This window comes from Harpia harpyja, chromosome 4, assembly GCF_026419915.1.
Source record: "Harpia harpyja isolate bHarHar1 chromosome 4, bHarHar1 primary haplotype, whole genome shotgun sequence".
NCBI lineage: Eukaryota > Metazoa > Chordata > Aves > Accipitriformes > Accipitridae > Harpia > Harpia harpyja.
In genome coordinates this window covers 62425961-62446522 of record NC_068943.1, presented here as the reverse complement: position 1 = coordinate 62446522, position 20562 = coordinate 62425961, and the positions used below count along the sequence as shown (strand labels likewise).

General features: G+C 44.6%; 1 protein-coding gene and 1 long non-coding RNA gene across 2 annotated transcripts in view; one reads left to right on the top strand and one right to left on the bottom strand.

Moving 5' to 3' along the window:
- The window catches only part of LOC128140508 (uncharacterized), a 76866-nt gene extending 62704 nt beyond the window's left edge, over positions 1-14162 (bottom strand). The window contains exon 1 of the long non-coding RNA XR_008234763.1: positions 13797-14162. This is a non-coding gene — a long non-coding RNA (uncharacterized LOC128140508). The remainder of the gene's footprint in view (positions 1-13796) is intronic.
- A 516-nt stretch (positions 14163-14678) lies between these two features.
- CCN2 (cellular communication network factor 2) lies at positions 14679-17814 on the top strand. Its single transcript, XM_052784375.1, has 5 exons — positions 14679-14985; positions 15100-15322; positions 15476-15727; positions 15944-16155; positions 16485-17814. Exons 1-5 carry the CDS (start codon positions 14935-14937, stop codon positions 16779-16781), a joined length of 1035 nt encoding a protein of 344 aa, XP_052640335.1. The 5' UTR covers positions 14679-14934; the 3' UTR covers positions 16782-17814.
- The last annotated feature ends 2748 nt before the right edge of the window (positions 17815-20562 follow it).

The window sequence follows — 20562 nt, the reverse complement described above, 5'->3', positions numbered from 1 at the left end:
ACAGCTGAATTTCTTCCTGACCATAATGTACAGTAGCCCCTACAGTTGAATATACTTTATATACATGTTGAGGAAGGGACAGACCATTGCATGGCAACTGCATGTAGCGTAGCCAATTCCTGACTGCCCTGCATATTCTGTGCTGTGGTCTTCTATCCCAGTTCAGAGATTGTGTAAAATGCTGCTACTGTGTTTATGCTGGCTTCACTTTGATGCAAAGGACTACATGAAATGTCACACACACACACAATAAAGACAGGCCTTCTTCCAGACCTGTCAGCAGCACCTTTGAAATGTTGTATATGCACCTTAGGAGAAAAAAAAAGAGAAAAGAAAAGAAAAAGAAAAAAACCAAAAAGGAACCATTTGCAATGAGTAAGAACTTGCTTTTCTAACCTTTCTTCAGAAACAGCTCCAGCACCTTCCAACACCCAGGGCAGCACAAAACCTGGTATGTTTACCTTGGAATTACAAATAGATACACACACATGAACATACATACACACACCTACACAGACCCCAAACCCTCTCCCCAGGAACATGGCCTTCCCTTTTCAGGTACATACCAGCAGGAATGCATACACTGAAGAAACAGAGGCAGAAAACAGTCATGTTTTTTCACACAGTCGTTTTTATTCTGCTTGCAGCAGTTCCTTCCTTTTCCAGCCACAGGCAAGGGTTGAATCCAGATGAGCCAAAGGCAGTCTAAGCAGGATGTAAATGAGACCACACCTTCCAAACACCCGCCAATCATAAGGGAAAAGCATGGATGTAAATAAAACCACACCTTTGCTGGACCAGCCTCCTCTTCTTACGTAAAACAGTTTCCATGTAAATAAGACCACTCCCTTGGATGGCCTGCCTATTTCCATTTGTGATGAGAGGCATGTAAGCAAGGCCAATCCTTTTTACAAACTCTTAAGCAGAACTGAGAGGAATGTAAGTAATTTTTACCCTTCTCTTGACCAGAGAAAAGCTAGTTCCTTCTTTGGAAAGCACTTTCTTGCTCTGTGAGGGATACCATGAGCCAGCACAAATCTTTCCTCAGTCTTCCTGTCAGGCATTGAAGACTGCTTTATGAACAAATTGTTTGCCTATAGGACATGGATACACATTTTAAGATGCAACTTCTACCTTGCACTGACAAGCCTTCTCAGCCTTTACACTGACATTAGATGGGTGCCTTCCTTCCAACTGGGCAGAATTCAAAAAATACAACAATGGAAACAGTGAGATCCTCCTGCATTTTCTCTTATATCCTTCTTTCCACATGCACATCCAAAGCTGATTTTGAGATTTCCAACCCAGATCAAATGCAAGAGGCTTGTCCCAAAAGGTAAAGCACTAAACTGCAGCCAGGCTTCAGTATAACTTTTTCCAGATGTCAGAGCTTACTACAATCACCTCTAAAATCAATCCTGGTTTGGGCCAACAAGCAACCTAAGTAAAACATTACTGTCACTGAGAGTCATTTAACTACTTGGAAACATTTAAGATGTCTAGGTTAGGAAGGCAAACAACTTGAAGGCATTCTGAGAGGAAAAACACTGTTCTCATCTATGCTCCTCACACTAAGAAAGTCCTGGAGAAACAAAATAGGCAGACTCCAACTTCCTAGAACAAGATATATGAGACAGAATGAAAGTGCTTGCAATGGCACATGCTTTAGCCAAAAAGGTGGTTTTTAATAAAATTGGGAAAGGGTGTACTGCATTCCCACAGAAATGGTGGAAAGACAGATGTTGTCCAAGTTTAGGAAAACAAAATTGTCCACATTTTTGATGTTTGCACCAAAGGAAAAACTACCGCTTTGAACATTTGATGAAAGACTATTAAAGGAAATCATTATTATCATCGTGGCTCCCACCAGTGATACAAGAGGCCAGGATCTGTCAACATTTTCCTTATAAATCCATCTTTCAGTAGAGTCTAAATTGGCCTGAAATAGCTAGTTGGGACAAAAATCTGGATTGTGAGATCTCTGGAAGCAAAACTGCATCTGGCTGTTTACAAAATTCTAGTCTAGAGAGACTGTGAGAGCGGAAGAGGGGGCATTTTTAGTGGTTAAAGCTATCTATCTTGTTTGTGCTGCTTTACAGTGCTAGTCAGTGATCAACAACCAAAAAGGAAGCTTGGAATCAGTGCTGATGAGCATCCAGAAGTCCACATGCACATTCAGCCACCTCCTTTAGCATTTCCTTCTGAAACATGCAGCTGCCACATAACACAGGCCGTCTCATGATGCATCTGGAGCTCGCATTTCCAAGGACATCCTGGACAAAACCCAGCAAGGGCCACAGCAGGAAAAGAAAGATTCCCAAACATTCTTGATTTTCAGCAAAGAATTATTTCATGCCTAGCCTTAAAACTAGGCTATGTCTAAAGCACGATTATCATACCAATTTAACAAACCAGTTCATTAGACTTAAAAGGTAGCACTCAAACCAAATGATAGATGCAGTATTCCTTTTTGAGACAGCCCCCCAAAATTGCCTACCCCAAAGCTGTACACTTTAATGGAAGACAGAGAGGAAGTAAAATGAGAAATGCAGTCATAGGGCAAATCCAATTTGGCAGATATTTGATTTTATGGACTGAAAATACTGGTTCCCGTCCACTGCTCCTGCATCATTGCACTGTTCAGTGGCCCAGGCCACTCTCAACGTACATGTAGCACATCCCAGCTGTCTATGTGCTTCTACAGCTTCCTTCCACACTTCAACTTCCATAACTGTAAAAATGAAGAGAGTCAATTGTGAAGTCAATTAATGTTTCCCTGTACTAAGCTAATTAGGCATCAGGCAGAACAGCAATGGGCCCTGGTACAAAACCCGCCATGGGCTACTCTTTCAGTCATCCCTCCATATGTTTTTCTGCTTTGCAGTTTGTTGATCTTCCTTTCTTGCCATTTCTGCTCCAGTTTATGCCACACACCTCCTCTTCCTCACTCTTCCTTCTTCATAATGCTTAGCCCCTTTCCAGTCTCCATGCTCTGGTGACTACCGTCTTGCACTTAACCTCCACTCTCCTTCCAACTGCAACACCCCTAAAGTCAAACCACCTTACCTGCACTCTCAGGAAATACCCATCCTGAGTTATTGGTTCTCCCCTATTTTACCAGATTTTACAAGCTCTTTTCTAAAAACATGCTCTTAATCTGTGCAGCACAATTGGCAAAATCAGGACCTGAGTGTGGTCTCTTCAACACAGAGGCTGTGTTTTACTGTGCATTCCTGTAACACTCCGCACAACTGGTATCCTTCGCATGCTTGTTTACTATTAAAAATGTATTACGTCATCAATTATGTCTTAAATTTACTAGTTCAACAAATTATATAAATCCCTTACATTTTAATTAGCTAATTGGTTAAATCCTTTAGGAAGATGGTCACTTAAAGTCCTAGGCTTACAACAGAATTATTTTGTGAACGAAATCTGTATAACAGTATCTGAGAGAAACTTTGAAACAAAATATTACAAGAGAGAAACTGCAGTTGGTGAGAGACCAATAAACACACTGTAAATTCTGAGGGTTTGCACAAGAAACACTGAGTCGTGAATGACTATTCCAGAAATGGAAAAATAGAGAGTCTCTTGACATCCAAATAGGGTGAGCAGGCAATGCTCCAACAAACAAATCAGAAGTGGAAAGAGAAAAAATGTCTTCTCAGATCCAAATAGTTTTGAAAATGAAAACAGGGATTAAAAAAGAAGAATTAAAACATGGGAAGCCGAAGCCTATTCCCATATTTTATTGCACCACTTGAAAGAAAGCTAAATGCAGGCTCTGTCCCCATGAGAAGCAACATCCTCTGTTTTTCTGCCAGTGTTAGATAAGACTCACTGATGAAGATGGGGTTTAAAATAAGATGGGATTTAAATCGGTGCATAGAAAGACAGGTCATGCCACTTCCTCTTCTGTGTTTAAATGCAAGGATGACTTTTCTAACCTGTGCACTTGGGGGGTGGCAGATCAGGTAGATAAGGCTCCCACATCAGCTCTTCCCCATGCCAGTCTGCAAAGCAGTGAGTCTGAAAGAGCAAGTGCTAAATGCTACTGCCCTTTGCTACAAAAGGCAGGAAAACCCCTGAAGGAATAACCTGCACTAGCTCTCAGACCTGTAGGCACCAGCAATGCAGCCCACACTTGAGCCCTCTGAAAATGGCCCTGGCGCGTCACCCTTCTGGGAGATGCTTGAGGGGTTATGGCAGAAACCCAACTACGACTACTTTGGAGAGCTGTTCAGTGTTACATTTGTTCTGTAGGGCCACTTAGATGAAACTTGATAAACACAAAATGGTCATGAAGCAGCTGTGAGTGGAGGTAAGGACCTCATAGGTGAGTGCCATCAGAGAAGGGTTTAGTACCCTCGGGTCTCCAGAGGAGCTCTCACTAAACTCAGTCCCTCCTGCTCTGTGTCTCAGGAACTCCCCCTGCAAGCCCAGCAATGAAGAAGTACGACACACAAGCACCATTTCTGTACAAGTAGCGAAGCTTTAGCCAATGCGCCCAACTACAATGCGTACTCAAGCACAGGACTCAAGTAAAAGCACAGAAGATGCAGAATGGCAGCTGGTCTCCAAAGAAGTCATCAGTGATAGATACCTACCTGTTGGACTCACCAGCCTGTTATCCAACACTGAGCCTTTGAACTACCCAATCCAAGGCTCTGTACTGCAGACATTCACAACAATGGGATTTGTTTTAGGAACAACTACAGCGACAGAAAACAGTAAAACTGCATTACCAAATTTGCTTTTACTCAATAGGCTTTCATGACTTTAAACGAATCATAGAATATTTTTTCAGTGTTCCCTGTTGTGGGCCAGAAAATGAATTTTCTGCTCCTTGAAGAATACTGCGTTCCAAATGTCTCTTCAGCCCCACTTACAGTGACAGACATTAAAAAAAGTCCCTCAAAGTGAAAATTTTAAGTGTTTTTCAGGCCAATCAAGACCAGTAGGTCATTGACACAAAGTGAATTTCAAAATAAACTCCCCCAATGTTTCTTCCTTCCAAAATCAAACCGGAACATTGACATGTTTACAAACAGAAGAATTCCAAGTTTTTTCTAAGCTTCATTTTGGTGAAAATTAATGCAAGGGATGCACAGGGTCTATTTCATCAGGACGCCCCTTTCTAATGAAAACAAACTTTGATTAAAGCTTCCCAGTTGCCCTAGAAATTTAAGGAGAAAAGACTACAAATCTTCCTGGTGACTTCTTCTCTCAGTGGAGAAAATGATAGGCTGTATAAACTCTGTAAGACAGATGAATAGATAGGCAGGCAGATGCCCCCAACTTTAAACACACACCAAAAAAAAAAAGTCCTGGAGATCTGAAGGGGATTTTTGTAGCCTGTCTGTAGTTCTGACTGGTTCCCTAAGAGGAAAACAAATATCTGCCTGCCTTATATACTCTCGGAAAAAAAAATCCTGTCATAATTTTTAAGTGTGTTGAGCATAGTTTATTTTTAGATCTGACAAACCACAGAAACATCTCCAAAAATATTCTAAAGAAACACAGTGACCTTTCCAGCTTGGAAAGCAGAGATATTTTAACAACAGCATCCAAGCTACTGTACAGGCTGAACAAACCTCTAAGACCCCTCGATGGCCTACCAAAAAGCCTCCCACATTCACCTATACACTGTCCCATAAAAACTTCTCACCTAGGCTAGCAAAGGTAGTCCTAACTACCAGCTCATACTCAGAAGCAGATCAAGGAGTCACCTACCAAAGAAGGGAGCATTGCTCTGAAGACAGAAAAGGAGGTTCATGGGAACCCAAGCTGAAGGCGGTGAGGAGCAATGGCTAGCTTTACCTCTGTGCTTGAGAGGAGGCAATTCACTTAAGACCCAAGCAAAACAAGGAAGGGTGGTGAAAAGGCACTGAGACTCAGACTGCTGTAGGAATGGGAAAATAACGGTCAGGAAAAGGAGAAAGCTTCCAAAATGAACAGGGATTTGATACACAAACTATGTGAAAGTAAGTGAATATTTTGCAAGGTGCGAAGGGCAGAGGTGGGCAGGGAAGAAAGTTTTACCCCTCATGATCCGGTGATGACATGTTACAGCTGGTCAGGCAGAGTGTCACCACTGTCCTATGGTCAATCTGCTGAAGCTATCTTTAGGTGGGTGTTGTATTATGTCTAACAATTATCTCAGCCCCTACGCTTACTTACTGATTCAAAACTTCCTTCTAAGCAAGAGCAGTCATTAGGCAAGAGGATCACAGACCTTGGGTCTATTTTCACGAGAAGTCTCCCAGCATCGATACTGTGTCCCTGTACCACACAAATTATGGGCGCTCTACTGCCTTAACCTTTGGAAGTTTTTTCTCTCCACCTTCTGTGTTATTACCATCTTAGCTCTCCCCAAAACTCTAGTGCATTGGTTCACTTAGTCTAGGACTATCAAATATGCTCTAAGTCCTGGAACTATGTTCCTGCTTGGCTTTCTTGGTAAGTATCCGCAGGGCAGAACTTCTTGTTACCTTGCTTTTTTTTTGTTGCGTATTAGTTTTTTATATATAATTACATGATAAGAATGTACTGCTCTGTGTTGGTCTGCAGGAAAAGCAGCAAAAATGAAGGAATTTTGAGCTAAAACATAACTTTGGCAGGATTTGCTCTGATGGCCTTCAAGAAACAAAATTTAGACACCTCATCCGTTCATCAACTAATCTGGCTTGAAATACAGCATGTGTGGTTTTCTTGCTGGAATTATATTGGAATGAAATAACCTTTTTCAAATGTCAAAAGTGCATTATGAATCAGCTCTGGACATAATGTAAAATTAAGTCTCTGCAGGAACAAACCTGTAACCTCTAGCACCAGAAGCATACATCTATACCTTTTCAACTAAAAGAATGATTCAGTTACGCTACATTCTTCAAATGTTATGAAACACACACTGTGTCCAGAATTAGTATCTTGACACTGTACTTTGCAAAAGCACTCTAACCAGGGTCTACATTTTTACAGTTAGATGCCTGCCTTTTTATTCTCTTCTTTTACGTACTCACACTTCGTTGCCAATTTCCTCAGCAAATGTTCTAGGAAAAAAGCTCTGACAAACCAAGCTGAAAGTGCTTTAGGAAGAGTGGGACACAAGTGTAGGTATCTTTAAAAGTGATTTATGTGAAACTGTGACACTGACTCAGGTCAGTGTTCTCCAGGTTTTTATTACTGCAAGACTTTCCAGGTGAGTGCAATAAACTGTGGTACAACCTTCAGTATGTTTCTGACCTTAATTCCTTCTGTAACTCATGCATCATTGGAACTAAGGGAAAATTTCGAAGTTGCTCTGAATTTATTTAATTTTATCTTTTTCTGTTTGCATTTTTATCTCGAGTTAACTCCCTGAATTGGTAACAACCATCCCTAAGAAAAAACAAGAACAGGAGCACCCAGACTTCACTGCAGACACATCTCCTCTCTTCTTCTGGCAAATGAGTTTGCTCGTGGTTGAACAGACCCGAACATTGTTTCTTGGTGGTAAAACACTGTGAAGGCAGCAGGAAGAAAGCTGCCAAGCCCACCTCATCCTTGGCTGGTTCATTCACACCGCTCTCCTCACACACCATTTCCTCCACTTCCTTCTGTTTCCTCCCCCCAACCCTTCCCACACAAACACATACGTGCACCTCTCTCTTCAGCCCTATTTACCCTTTCCCACTCAGCACCATGGCTGGTTGTCTCTGGGTACAGGCTCAAATCTGGCACATGGGTGGGAAGCTGACAGGAGGGATGAGCCCCTTTCCACCCCCTTGTCATGCTGCACTACTCCAAAATCCCAGCCCACTCCTTCCGCTCTCACACCTACATCCTCATCTCTGCCCACATCCCTCCTCAAAACTGCACCAGGCCCACTGGCAGGGCAGGACGGTGGCTGACAGCTGCGCTGCTACCACAGACCACGCGCTGCAAGAGTAGCTGTGGTCAGACATGGGACGAGAGAGTAAGGCCACAGCTGGGGCCAAAGCGGGAGGAATGCATCCCCCTTCCCCATCCTTGCTGCACAGGACTTGCAGAGTCCAGCTAGTCATGCATTAAGCAGACAGAGCAGATTTCACCAACACTAGCGGTCCATAAGAACAATCCTTTTCTATCAAGTTGCAAAACTTTCCTCACTGTGTCCTCTGACTTGCAAAGATGCCTTGCCTCTGCCTAGCATTTTTTCTTCATTTGCAAATAGTCCTAACGTGGGAAAAGCCTTTCGTCAGAACGACAGGGATTTTGCAAGTACTGTACAACTCCCACATGTCATCTCCCCTCCTGAGGCAGGAAAACAATTCAGTCACATTCGCCTTACATCTGGACAGAAAAACTGGTTGGAATGAGTAAGAAAAACAGCATGGTTTTGCGATGCAGTGAACCATTCAGCTTGTCCCAGCTGCAGAAACCCTCCAGCTCCTTCCTCCAACCAACCCTTTCACTCCTAGCCCATCCACTCTTCTTTTGCGCCCGTTCTTCTCCCCGAAGGGACTGGCCAGGGTACGCACATGGAATACACCACTTGCCTCGGTGGCTTCTTGGGCAGCACAGTCCTTTCCAAACTTCTACTCCCCCCTGTGGCAGCTTGATGGCAAAAAAGAAATATAAAGCACGCTTCCCAAGTCATGTATTCTACCGTCACTCTTTGCAAGCCATTTATGAAGAAAAAAAAAGATATGTGGATATGTGAAGGCCTATGAGAGGTCTCAATTTAAGATGGTAAAAATAAGAAAGCTGTTCCCAGGGAATTTGAAATTCAACCCTCTCTATCTCGTGAGTGACATAAGGAGAAAGAAAAAGATGTGGCTCGTTCATATATGCTTTTAAAACTCACCTGAAATTTTTGTATTACAAACTTCCTAACTCACAGGTGAACACTGGTTAGGACAGTTTTAGGATTTTCAAATACCTTGCAAATCTTAAGTAATGAAAAAAGGCAATTGATGAACTGTCTTTTCATCCCATGTCATAATTGAATCTTAAATAATCATACAGATCTACCATGCTATTAAGGTTAGACTTTTCCACAAGATCCATCACGGGTAACTTCCTCACAAGAAATGCACCACAAATAAATTCATAGACTCCATCTTCATAAAGACCCCATTGTCCAAAATGGTCAAAACAAACACCTAGGTACAGTAAAAACCTAACCTTGATTTCTATTTAAAACCCTTTAATAAAAGGGTTATAAATGGAGTAATATGCTCAGAAACACTTGCTGTTAGTGTGAGTCCTACCACTTTTACAACTTCATGCTTATTACTTAAAAGCCACTCATCACCAAGACATTTGTAGCAACATGGTTGTAAACTCTAGACCTGGGACCTTCACCGTTTAAAACAACTAAGTTTCCTCAATTAGTTCCTGCAGGAAATAAATATATCTTAGAAATGTCCCCACTTCCCTAACAATGCACATTTCTTGGAGTATCTGCTTTTCTCGGCTCCATGTGGAAAACATTCTGACAGAATTTCCCACCGACACCAGAGAGATTAGCATTGTAAGACGGTTTTCAGACCTGGTCCAGTAGTTGCTAAATTTCACACACATCCATGGGTCAATAAGGAAGCCACCTTGGTTGTTGTAGGTTACATCCTAGTTTCCCCGTCTGCGTCACTTGTACAGATGTATTTGCACAGGTCACATACCACACATCACTTGCTGGAAAAACAGTCAGCCAAGCTGGCAGCTGAACCATGGGGAACGATTTTCCTGAAAATCAAGCAATCTCTAGAATGTTAATATGTTGAGGACGTTACGTTCCTTTGTAGGTCAGCTGCTGCAGTGTGCTTATGAAGTCCTCCGGAGGCATGAGAGACCTATACAATAACCCAGCTCCTCCACTTTCTCAGGAGGGCCTGTGTAAACAGAAAAGCCCATGCTACACTATACCAAGGTCAGCGAACTCAGGCTGCATCAAAAAAGGGGCAAATTTTACAGACAGTGATCTCTCTCTTTCTCCCCAAAGAAAACACTCCATCAACCCCCAATGTACAAATATTGATCCCTATCGGACAACATGGACAAACATATCCTGCAAGATTCTCCCCAGGCCTCCATTTCTCCACAGCAGCTACAACATAAATTAAGAGATCCCATAATTTACAGCAGAGCTAACGGCATTTGTTAAGCAAAGTCCCTCATCCGGTCAAGTCTTAATTAAACATTGATGTCTCTCAGCTTGGGGAAAAAAAAACCACAAACCCTCAAAATTTACACTGACAGCTCCTGAGAGAAGCAGGTAGAAAAACTGAAAATAAAATCACATGCATTTTAGAATAAGCAGATCTGATTCATTCCTGCCCACATAAGCCATGACAGAGTGGGAGGAAGTGTTCCTCCAGCTGTTTTCCACGTGGTTCCTCTAAGAGATGGACCTCAAAGGATGTCTGGTAGATGTTCTGAATCAAGTCCCTGGCCACATTTTCTCTCCAGCCAGTGACACTTACTTTTTATGAATTGTTAACCATTTATAGGACAATTGTCAAAAGAGTGGTTAATGACTCACTGCAGTCCTACACTAGTTGACTTACTACCGCAAGAGGTTGCGAACCTCAGTCAAATCTGAGAAATAAACTGAAAGTCTCTTCCCTCCTTACTCACCTTTGTGAGCTGCAGAAGGGCTCTGCACTTCCCCACAAAAACCTAGGACACAGCCAACGTCTGCAAAGGTGTAGTGAATGCTGCTCCCTACAGTGCTGATAAGAACTATGGCAAATTTTTCAGAATAAAATCAGATAAACTGAACCTGAGGCTCAGTTAAAAAGGACCTTTGGCTTCATGCTACTCTCTCTTTCGTACAAATAGTTTTAAGTGTGCTTTGAATACTCATATAGATTATTCCACTTCCAGTAATCACTTTGCTGTTTTAAGACCACACACATTCATAAAAACTCGTTACTTTTTAAGAATGAAGCCAAGAGCTTAAAGCAGCATTCTCAGTGACTTTAGAAGTAACAAAATATTACACGTTAGAACATAAAGAACGTAAGTTTAAATAACGACAATTATGGAAAACAACAGAACTCAGACCTGCTAATGGGAATCATATCTGATGGTTTTGCTTTGCTCATAGTGCTGAGTAGCTTTAGCTCAACGGACTTGGGCTTCTCAAGTCCAAGTATTTTGATGACCAACAGTGCATTCAGTGAATCTGCCCAACTGACGCTAGCAGAGAATCTGACCGAGTATCTCAAGGAACTTCGACTAGGTCCACCAGTTCAGCAGCAAACATTTCCATAGACCCTATGCCATCCATTGAACCGCCCAGCCTTCTTATTCTGGTTCACTTTGGAGAAGAGCTAATGCCTCTCATTGGTAAAATTAGCTCACATGAACTGTCACAGCTCCAAAGTGGAAGGCTCGCACCGCGTCCCTCACTCTAACAAAGCAATACAAATGGCACAACGTGGATGACTTGCTTGACAGCTCCTGGGAAATGTAGTTTTCTATTTTGCTTCGCCTTTGTTGATTCATGAGCTCACGCATCCCTCCAGAAAAGGATGAGCAGAAGTCCAGCAAGTAGTCTACTTCAGAGCACTTTCTATGCCTACAGACACATAGAACAAGTTACCAGACGACTTCTAAGAAAGACAAATACCAGGCAACCACATTCATGATGGAATAGATCTCTTTATTTTTATTCTGTGTCTATTTCTGAGCTAGTAGAGTAAGTCTTGCTTGGAATCTGCATTTTAAGCAAAAGCCTACTAAAGTAACTTTAACTAGACCTCTCAGGATTTTGAGATATATTTATTACAATTTTTAAGAAATATCCTGGTGAGCATTTTGGGAAAGGAACTAATTGGCATACTAAACCTGAGGCAAGCCAGAAATGTCTGAGGCCAGCTAGAAGCCTATCACGATGATAAACAGCTCAGGGTCCAGATGTCCATATATGGCAAGACTTCCTATAAGACTGACAGTACTGTATGTGCATTGCGTATGGTTGTTGGATCAGATTCACATTCCTCGGGTATGTTTCTCTGGGAGCTTTTGATTTCCGCTTTGAGGGCTGGCTCAGACCTCCAATTGCTCTTACAAAAAAATATCTGTGACTGAAAGTTGAAAATGTGCAAGATTCTTTCTTTAAGTACACAAACACTCCAAGTCTAGCCACTTTCCTGTAGTCTTGCCAGGTTTTCAGTATGTCTGATACCTGATCAAGTGACTTTTGGGGGGGAAGGAGGAAAAAAAAGAAGGAAAAACACAAGAGAGGAATGTAGCATATCCACACCTGTACATTTTACAAGACTTCACCAAAGGAACTATACCAACTGAAGCTGATGTAGACACACACATACCGTATATAGCTGTGTAAACAAGTCTGCAAGGCCAGTGTACTGAATTCCTAGTTTCAGCAGAAAAAATATACTATCTTAAAAGCATGTGCTATATAAACATCTGCATGGAAGTCAAAATTAGTGCATTTTAACCATTTTATGCATCAACGCCAAGACGTACTTCTCCAACCCATGACACATTGTCATCAGAAAGGATAAGCTGAAGACTGATTGGACTCTGAAAGAACAACCTTTGCTTCGAGGTTCCCTTCACCCCCGTGCGTACATACACATGCACAAACGAGGTACCCGATGAGTCACACCTAACAGCACAGAAACCAAAATGACAAAAAGGCAAAACCTGATGGACTGTGATTCTTACCCACTTTCGTGGGCTGGTATAACTTGTAATTCAGTGGGCTAATGCCGGATTCACAGTGGTGCAAGACCAGAATTAGTTCTGAAGTCCAAATGCCTATTTAAGTCTTTTTTCTCAGGGCAGCAAGTGGATGGGGCTTGCTGCACTTGGCCCGCAGTGTGAGGACTTAGGACAGATTTATCCTTTAATTTTGGATTTCCTGGCTTTCTGGTGGTTTGTTACTTTTAAACATACTTTTTCTGTCAGTGAGATTCTTAGGTTTTGTTTAATAAAATTGTTTCTCTGAAAAAACCTCTTACATGGAAAGTTATAAAACATGTCTAGAGCCTCTCTCTCTCTCTCTGATGTTCTCCTACCATATTTAGGCATTTAAAAAAGGCATTCTGTTTACCTGGTTACATTTGCATTTTGGTATGCATGTCATACATAGTTTGGTACACATATTATTTACCCAGCACTGAGGCCACTGGAGTCCTTCAAGTAAATACAGATTTCAGGAGGCCTCATGGGTATGGGAACATATATTATTTACCATAACTGTTCTACTGGGATTATTTTTTTTCTTTCAGAGCCAATTTCGTTTCTTTTAATGGAGAGTTTCAAGTAGAAGAAATGACATCCAAATGACTTTACCAGCCAAAGTACAGTGCTGGCAGAATATAAATGACAGTTTTACAGTACAATATATCCTGTTGAGGCTTTACGTGCAAACGTTTCTTTTTCCCTCAAGAATCCAGTGCATACATATTGCTGCATCATAGTGTGGAAGTATGCCTACATATGGAAGGATGGAAAGAAGGGGGGTATGGCAGTGGGAGAAAGCCTCCATGCAAAAGATGGTATCTTTTAAGATGTCCATCAGATTTCAGTTTGCCTAATAAGATGCATTAAGCCGGTCTCTCTCATTAAACACTAACATACTTCTACAGGTCAAAAGCCAAAACGCTGGCATTCCTTGCGTTAAAGCGGAGGTCAAACAACATGACATCACTGAATATTTGAATGATACATGGGGGGGTGGGGGAAGAACCATTCTCCTGGTTAAAAAAAAAAAAAAAATTAAAACCATAACAGTTATCTGCAATGATTCAATACAAGCCACAATGCTTAGGTCTTGGGTTCGGTCAAATACAAACCACAGCGTTAAGGTTTTGGCTGAGTGCGGTGGCATGCCAGCCTCTTCTTGTTGCGATCCTGGGGTGGACCATCAGCAAGGTTGGGAAGCAGCGATATGCGAGGAACGTGTTGCTCAGAAATGACAGCTGCACACACGCAGTGGGAAAATAATAGCCACCTCTTCCACGCTTCAGACTCCGTCCGCTGTGCCAAATATTTCAGAGTAAATAGGCGCTCTCTCTATTCATAGAGAGCATCTATTAAGGAAGGAACACATTACAAATATTCAGTATGATTCAGTGGTACACAGAGTCAATTTATACCCGGTAGCGTAATTATACCTTTTTTTGGTGGTACCAAAGCGCCAGGACCGTTCGCCACCGGGTACCCCGAGGCGAGGGCCGGCCGCCCCCGGGCAGCTCGGCTGGCTCGGGCCACCCCCGAAACCACCCGCCTCCCGTCCCCTCTGCCCGGGGGAGGGACGAGGGGCGAGCGGGGAGAACGGAGGAAGGGAAACAGCGGATTCCCCCGGCCGCCCCTGGCAACCGCCCCGCCGCCCCCCTCGCCCCTTCCCGCCGGACCCGCCGCCCGCCTCGAAATAACGCGCTGCCGGGGGGTTGGGGGGCGGCCGGGAGCCGCTGGCAGCGGAGGTGACTCACGTTTAAAAAACATCAGGATGAAAAATAAAAAGATGGGGGGGGGGGGGGTGCAGACGGAGGAATGCGGGAGTCAGGGGTCAGGGCCGCTCCGGGGCGGCGGCGGCGGCGCGGGGCGGGGCGGGCGGCGCGGCGCGGCGCGCAGGAATGCGCGGAATGTCGCTGTTTGTCCGCGGCCCCATTCAGCCCATTGGCGAGGCCGCGCCGCCGCCGCGTATAAAGGGGCGCCCGCCCCGGCACTTCGCAGTCACACAGCCACTCTCCCGCCGGAGTCGGAAGGAGCGGAGGAGAGCGGAGCGGAGCAGCGCAGCACCGAGCAGCCACCCGCCGGCCCACCGCCCACGACAGGCCCGTCCGCGCAGCGCCGCTGAGGAGACTCGCCCGGCGGGGAACTCTCCTCACCTCACCTCGGCTCGCCTCCCCTCACCGCCCCTCCGCCGGGCAGCCCGACGCTGCTGCCTGCCCGACGCCGCGCCGCCCACAAGCCGACGACCGCCGCGGGATGGCCCCCGCCAGCTTCGCCGTAGCCCTTCTCCTCGCCCTCCTCAGCCCGGTAAGCGCCGCCGCCCGCGGCGCCGCCATCCCCGCCCCGGCCGGCGCGGTCCCGGCGGCGGCCCTGACGCCCCTCTCTCTCTCTCTCTCTCCCCCCCCCCCCCGCCGCTTGCAGGAGGCGCAGGGCCAGGAGTGCAGCGGGCAGTGCCAGTGCGGCGCGGGGCCCGGCCCCACCTGCCCCGCCGGCGTCTCCCTGGTGCCCGACGGCTGCGGCTGCTGCCGCGTCTGCGCCAAGCAGCTGGGCGAGCTCTGCACCGAGCGCGACCCCTGCGACCACCACAAGGGGCTCTTCTGCGACTTCGGCTCCCCCGCCAACCGCAGGATCGGCGTCTGCACCGGTGAGTGGGGGCCGGGGCTGCCGCCGGCCGGGGGGGACGGGGACGAGGGCCTGCCGGGCTGGGGGCCAGGGAAGGGGGAAGCCGGGGCTGCGGCCCGGCCTCGCTGCCAGCACCCGCCCGCCCGCCTCACCCTCCGCCTCCTGCTCCTCGCAGCTCGGGACGGAGCCCCTTGCGTCTTCGGCGGCATGGTGTACCGGAGCGGCGAGTCCTTCCAGAGCAGCTGCAAGTACCAGTGCACCTGCCTGGACGGGGCGGTGGGCTGCGTGCCCCTCTGCAGCATGGACGTCCTCCTGCCCAGCCCCGACTGCCCCTACCCGCGCCGGGTGAAGCTCCCTGGCAAGTGCTGCGAGGAGTGGGTCTGCGACGAGGCCAAAGAGCAGACCGCCGTGGGACCTGCTCTCGCTGGTGAGTGGGGGTCCCTCTGTGGATGGCAGCCTGGGGGGAAGGGGCACCCTGCATGGAGGTTGAAGGTGGTGGGACGGGTTGACGTGGAGCGCTGCAGTAAGTGGAGTCACCTCACAGATAAGTGTGGCTGCCTGAATTCCTCAGGAAACAGAAGAGAGCCTTTAGCAGGGCATGAGGTCAGGCAGTGGTCTCATCTGGCTTGTCTATCTTCTGCAGCCTACAGACTGGAAGACACTTATGGTCCAGACCCGACAATGATGCGTGCCAACTGCCTGGTTCAGACCACGGAATGGAGTGCTTGCTCCAAGACCTGTGGCATGGGCATCTCAACCAGGGTCACCAATGATAATGCCTTCTGCAGACTGGAGAAACAGAGCAGACTCTGCATGGTCAGACCTTGCGAAGCAGACCTGGAAGAGAACATCAAGGTAAATAGTCTCGTCTTTATGTATGATCTATGAGGATGCTTCTGTCCACTAGCTAAAAACCCCAGTGTCTTACCAAAAAATACGCAGTTCTGACAGGTAGTCAGTTTCAAGTGGCTCACCTTCAAATTTGAGTTTTGCCCCAGCGGTGAATAGTTTACAATTAAATGTCCTTAATTTTCTCTTGCACTGTATTATGGCACTATGTAAGACACTCTTGCCTAATGGAAATATAATAAGGATTAGCGTGTCTGCTTGCCCGTAGCTTGCAAGCTTAGTGCTGTGTGAAAGCCTACCTTCTAAACATTTTGTATTCACTTATATCCTAACAGAAAGGCAAAAAGTGCATTCGCACCCCCAAAATCTCTAAGCCCATCAAGTTTGAGCTGTCTGGCTGCACCAGCGTGAAGACCTACAGAGCTAAGTTCTGTGGTGTCTGCACTGACGGGCGCTGCTGCACACCCCACAGAACAGCCACCCTCCCTGTGGAGTTCAAGTGCCCTGATGGGGAGATCATGAAAAGGAAAATGATGTTCATCAAGACCTGCGCGTGCCACTACAACTGCCCGGGAGACAATGACATCTTTGAGTCTCTGTACTACAGAAAGATGTATGGAGACATGGCATAAAGCCAGAAGGAGACGCTAACTAGATTCTCAACTTGAACTGATTTGCATCTCATTTTGTAAACATGATTCAATAGCACAAGGTATTTAAATCAGTTTTTTTTCATTTCAACAAACTGCTCCATGTGACTTAAGACAATTTTTCTACTGACCCCAAATGGTGGTTTGAAGAAGGTAAAATGGACAGTGGGACCACAGCAAGACACAGCTTCAGAACATGTTGTTCATGAGGTGGTGTGAAGGGGTTAAGGGAAATGGGCAGGAAAAGCAGATTCAAGCAAATGTTCCCTTAATGTGGTACAGCATGCTTCATCTAGTAGTGCAATTGAGAAGGAGACCGTTAGCATATTTGCTGGTGCTGGTTTAGTGACAGCAACAGCTGGAATGCAAACCCTCACCCAGCAACGTGCTAAGTAGAAGGTGTTCTGTTAGTCAGGACAGTAATGTTTCAGCTCTGACACTCTGATTCATATGGCTTGGTCAACAAGAATCAGAATCATGTCTATTAGACTGGACAGCTTGTGGCAGTTAATTTACCTGTAACAAGCTACTTCTTATTAATATTGTAAATACTGTGTGTATATATATTTGTACAGTTATCTAAATTAATTTAAAGTTTTGTGCCTTTGTTTAATGCTTTGAAATTTCAATGATAGCCTTCTTTTTTGGAACAAGATAGGTAGGATTTAAAGCTTGTTTGACAATGCATTCAAAGCATGAAGTAGATACTCTAGTGGAAATTGTTCAGATAGGGCCAAATGGTGAGTTGAGATCACGATGGAGATTGTTAAGAGTTGAGGTGCCTGCATCCTTACAAAGCATTCATCTGGCAAAATACATTTACTTCCACTTTATTGGACAAGTGGCTTTAAGAAAAGTGGCTCTTCTGTAGCTCATCAGTCTTTCCACTTGAGCATTTGTTTCTTTCTTTGACTATGGCTCTTTTTGGACAGTTTATTTGTTGAGAAGTGTGACCAAAAGTTACATGTTTGCACCTTTTTAGTTGAAAATAAAGTATTTATATTTTTTATATAAATGGCTTGGTATTTCATTTACCTTTAGTCTTCACTATTCCTTTACATATTCCTAAAAGGGCTTGGCTTTACACTAGATGATGAAAATCAAGTAATGCATAGTGGGGTTTTTGTCCAGAAGCACATGTGCTTATGAATAAGCTATGATTTATGGTTACTTATTCTGTTGCTAGTGAACCAACTGTAGTTTGTTACTCCTCTGAATTCAGAATGGAGGGCCGGGCCAGGTTTGCTTTGCCAAGCCCAGTATTGCATTAGAAAGTGCAGTAGGTTCCTCATGCATCACATGTGGTGGCTTTAAAATGAGCCAGCTGGTCACCATAGTATTCAACTCCTGCCGTAATATACCATGCCACATATTTTAATTTCATTGGAGTGTTCCACTGGTTATGATTTGTTTTCAGCTAAGGCAAGGAAAATGTTTTTAAAGTGTCTGCATTGAAGTGGCTCCTGACTAGAGTCAAATCCAGAAGTCCAAAATTTGGTAAAATTCTCATTGAAGACCTAGTGAGTTGTATTGTAAAAATCACAGAATAACACAGGTTGGAAGGGGCCTCTTTAAGATCTTCTGATTTAACCTTCATGCAGAGCAGGGCTAACTTAGATGTGTTTTTACTTGAGTTAAGACCTTAGTATGGTGTGGTAGACGGAGCACTGAACTTTGACGGCAGACACCTGGGCTATCTTCCTACTTGATGACCGGGGCAAATAATTTGACATGACAGTTCTGTCTGTAAAGTGTCCATTGATTCAAACTCTTGCAGGCCCACAGATGAGAAGTAGGAGCTACACATTTTGATAATGGTTCAAACATCTTCTCAGATAAACAAAAAAGAATAGAAGGACAGTTGCGAGTCACTTGCCTCACCCCCCTAAAGCTAAAAGGAAAGCTTCAGTCCTGTGCTAGGTCCTACATTAATAACAGACTTTTTTTTTGTCCGTTTATTAAGACGAGGGGATTCTTTGAATTTAAAATTAACCTTTGATCTAGAAGCATTAGTTCTTGTTTTCAGAAAAAACATGTACTCTCCAACAAGAATCCTTTTCAGGCAAACAAGTTCAATCTGGAATTTCCTGATGGTGAAAGAGTGTTAGCTTACAAAAATGTCCATCCTTCCTGAGAACCTTCCAATCCTGTTGATTTCAGTTAGCATTAGCAGCAAATTGGTGTAACACCAGCTTTGACTAATGACAGACAACAGAGCCCTAAACTAATGGGATGTCAATGGGAGTCTTGCCAGTGGCCTCACCCAGCTTTGCACAAGGCCATAGAAACATTTCCCCTTCCTGTAAAAAATACGAGGAATTCTCCTGGCATGAGGAAGTGGCTTTCTGTGTCCCATATGAAATAGTTTTGGGTAGCCTCTGGCTCTTAAACTCCTTGAGAATCTCCAGCATTTTTTCTCTCTCCTTTTTTTTTTTTCTTTCCTTTTTTTTCCTTCTTTCAGGTTATGAATATGATGCAGCTGTTCAGTTCACCCTGGAAACATTTCAAACGCTCATACAACCACAAGCACCGGTTGTCCAACTGCTTCTGTGGCTCCACCCCCAAATAACAAGAAAACTGTCATTTCTAGTTCCAGCAAGGACAGGATGTACATGGACTTTGTAGCTATCACTATAGAAGCTCTCATGATCAGAAGAACAGAAAGAAGTGCAATATACCTGGCAGGTTGGGATTAATGCCCTTAAGAGATGGGGTGTTTATGATGCTGCTCAAGCCCGTTCATTAACAACTCTGCCCTGCATTCTTTTACAAATTGATATCAGACATTATAATGAGTAGCCATTCCTTATAACATCAATCTCTTGAGCCTCGTGACCAGCTCATGAGATTCAGGTTCTGTTGCCAGTCCTTGGCAGTGTGGGCTGTATCTCAGACACCTAAGCTGCACAGCACTGTGGCCTCCCCTGGCACTGTCCACCAGCTGTGCCTGGCTACAGGGCCAGAGAGCAGCAGCAGTGCTTTAGTTTAGAAAGGCCATCTGTAATTAGACACCCACAAAGGGGCTCCCCCAAAACAACTTGGGACCATGACCTATTCCCTGCCTGGTAATGCAGTGATGCAGCTGCTTTGCCTGCCATCTGACAAATTATCACACTCCTTCACAGGCCAGCAGAGAAGGACAGAAGAGGCCTCCTGTCAGAATATTTTAATGGTGGTTTGCTGTTGCCAGCGTGAATTAAAATAAGGAAGTATGCTGCATATGCAAATCTGTTTAGCAAGTTGTTGCTCTCCCCTGAGCATATTAAGGATCATAAATCTCAGCTATCACTGCATTATAATGATTCACACTCCTTTTTTTTTCTAGGAACCCATGTAGTCTTCTGACAGAAGCATGCATTTTACACCGTTTCATAGGTGCTAGACCTCTGAAGGTTTTATGTCTGAAGGTAAAGAAATTTAAATACTTTGTTATAAGGTCTCCTAGAGGTGTAGGTAGGCATCATACTGTTTGTAAGACTTTCTTTCAAAGGTATCCTGGGAAAACGGAGCCCTTGTGTGGAATTTATGGCATCTTAAATGATGGTTAAAATGTGGGCCTTTCAACCGTAAAGGCGTTTCCTGATTTCATTCTTTGTGCCTAAGGTGCATAGATGCAAGAATAAAAACTTGAGTTCAAAAGTCCAAAGTCACTTACATGGGAGAGAATGTTGGTTCACATTCCTTCCAAAATACCTTGTTTTGGAAATCTGCTTTTGGATGTTTGCATCCTCAGAAAATCCTATTGTGCAGGTTTGCTACTGTA

What these genes read in the sequence shown, in the direction of transcription:
- CCN2 (XM_052784375.1), top strand. Translation starts at nt 14,935, where the DNA reads ATGGCCCCCGCCAGCTTCGCCGTAGCCCTTCTCCTCGCCCTCCTCAGC. An exon ending in CAGGATCGGCGTCTGCACCG is followed by an intron (nt 15,323 to 15,475) that starts GTGAGTGGGGGC and finishes TGCTCCTCGCAG; the next exon opens with CTCGGGACGGAGCCCCTTGC. An exon ending in CGTGGGACCTGCTCTCGCTG is followed by an intron (nt 15,728 to 15,943) that starts GTGAGTGGGGGT and finishes TATCTTCTGCAG; the next exon opens with CCTACAGACTGGAAGACACT.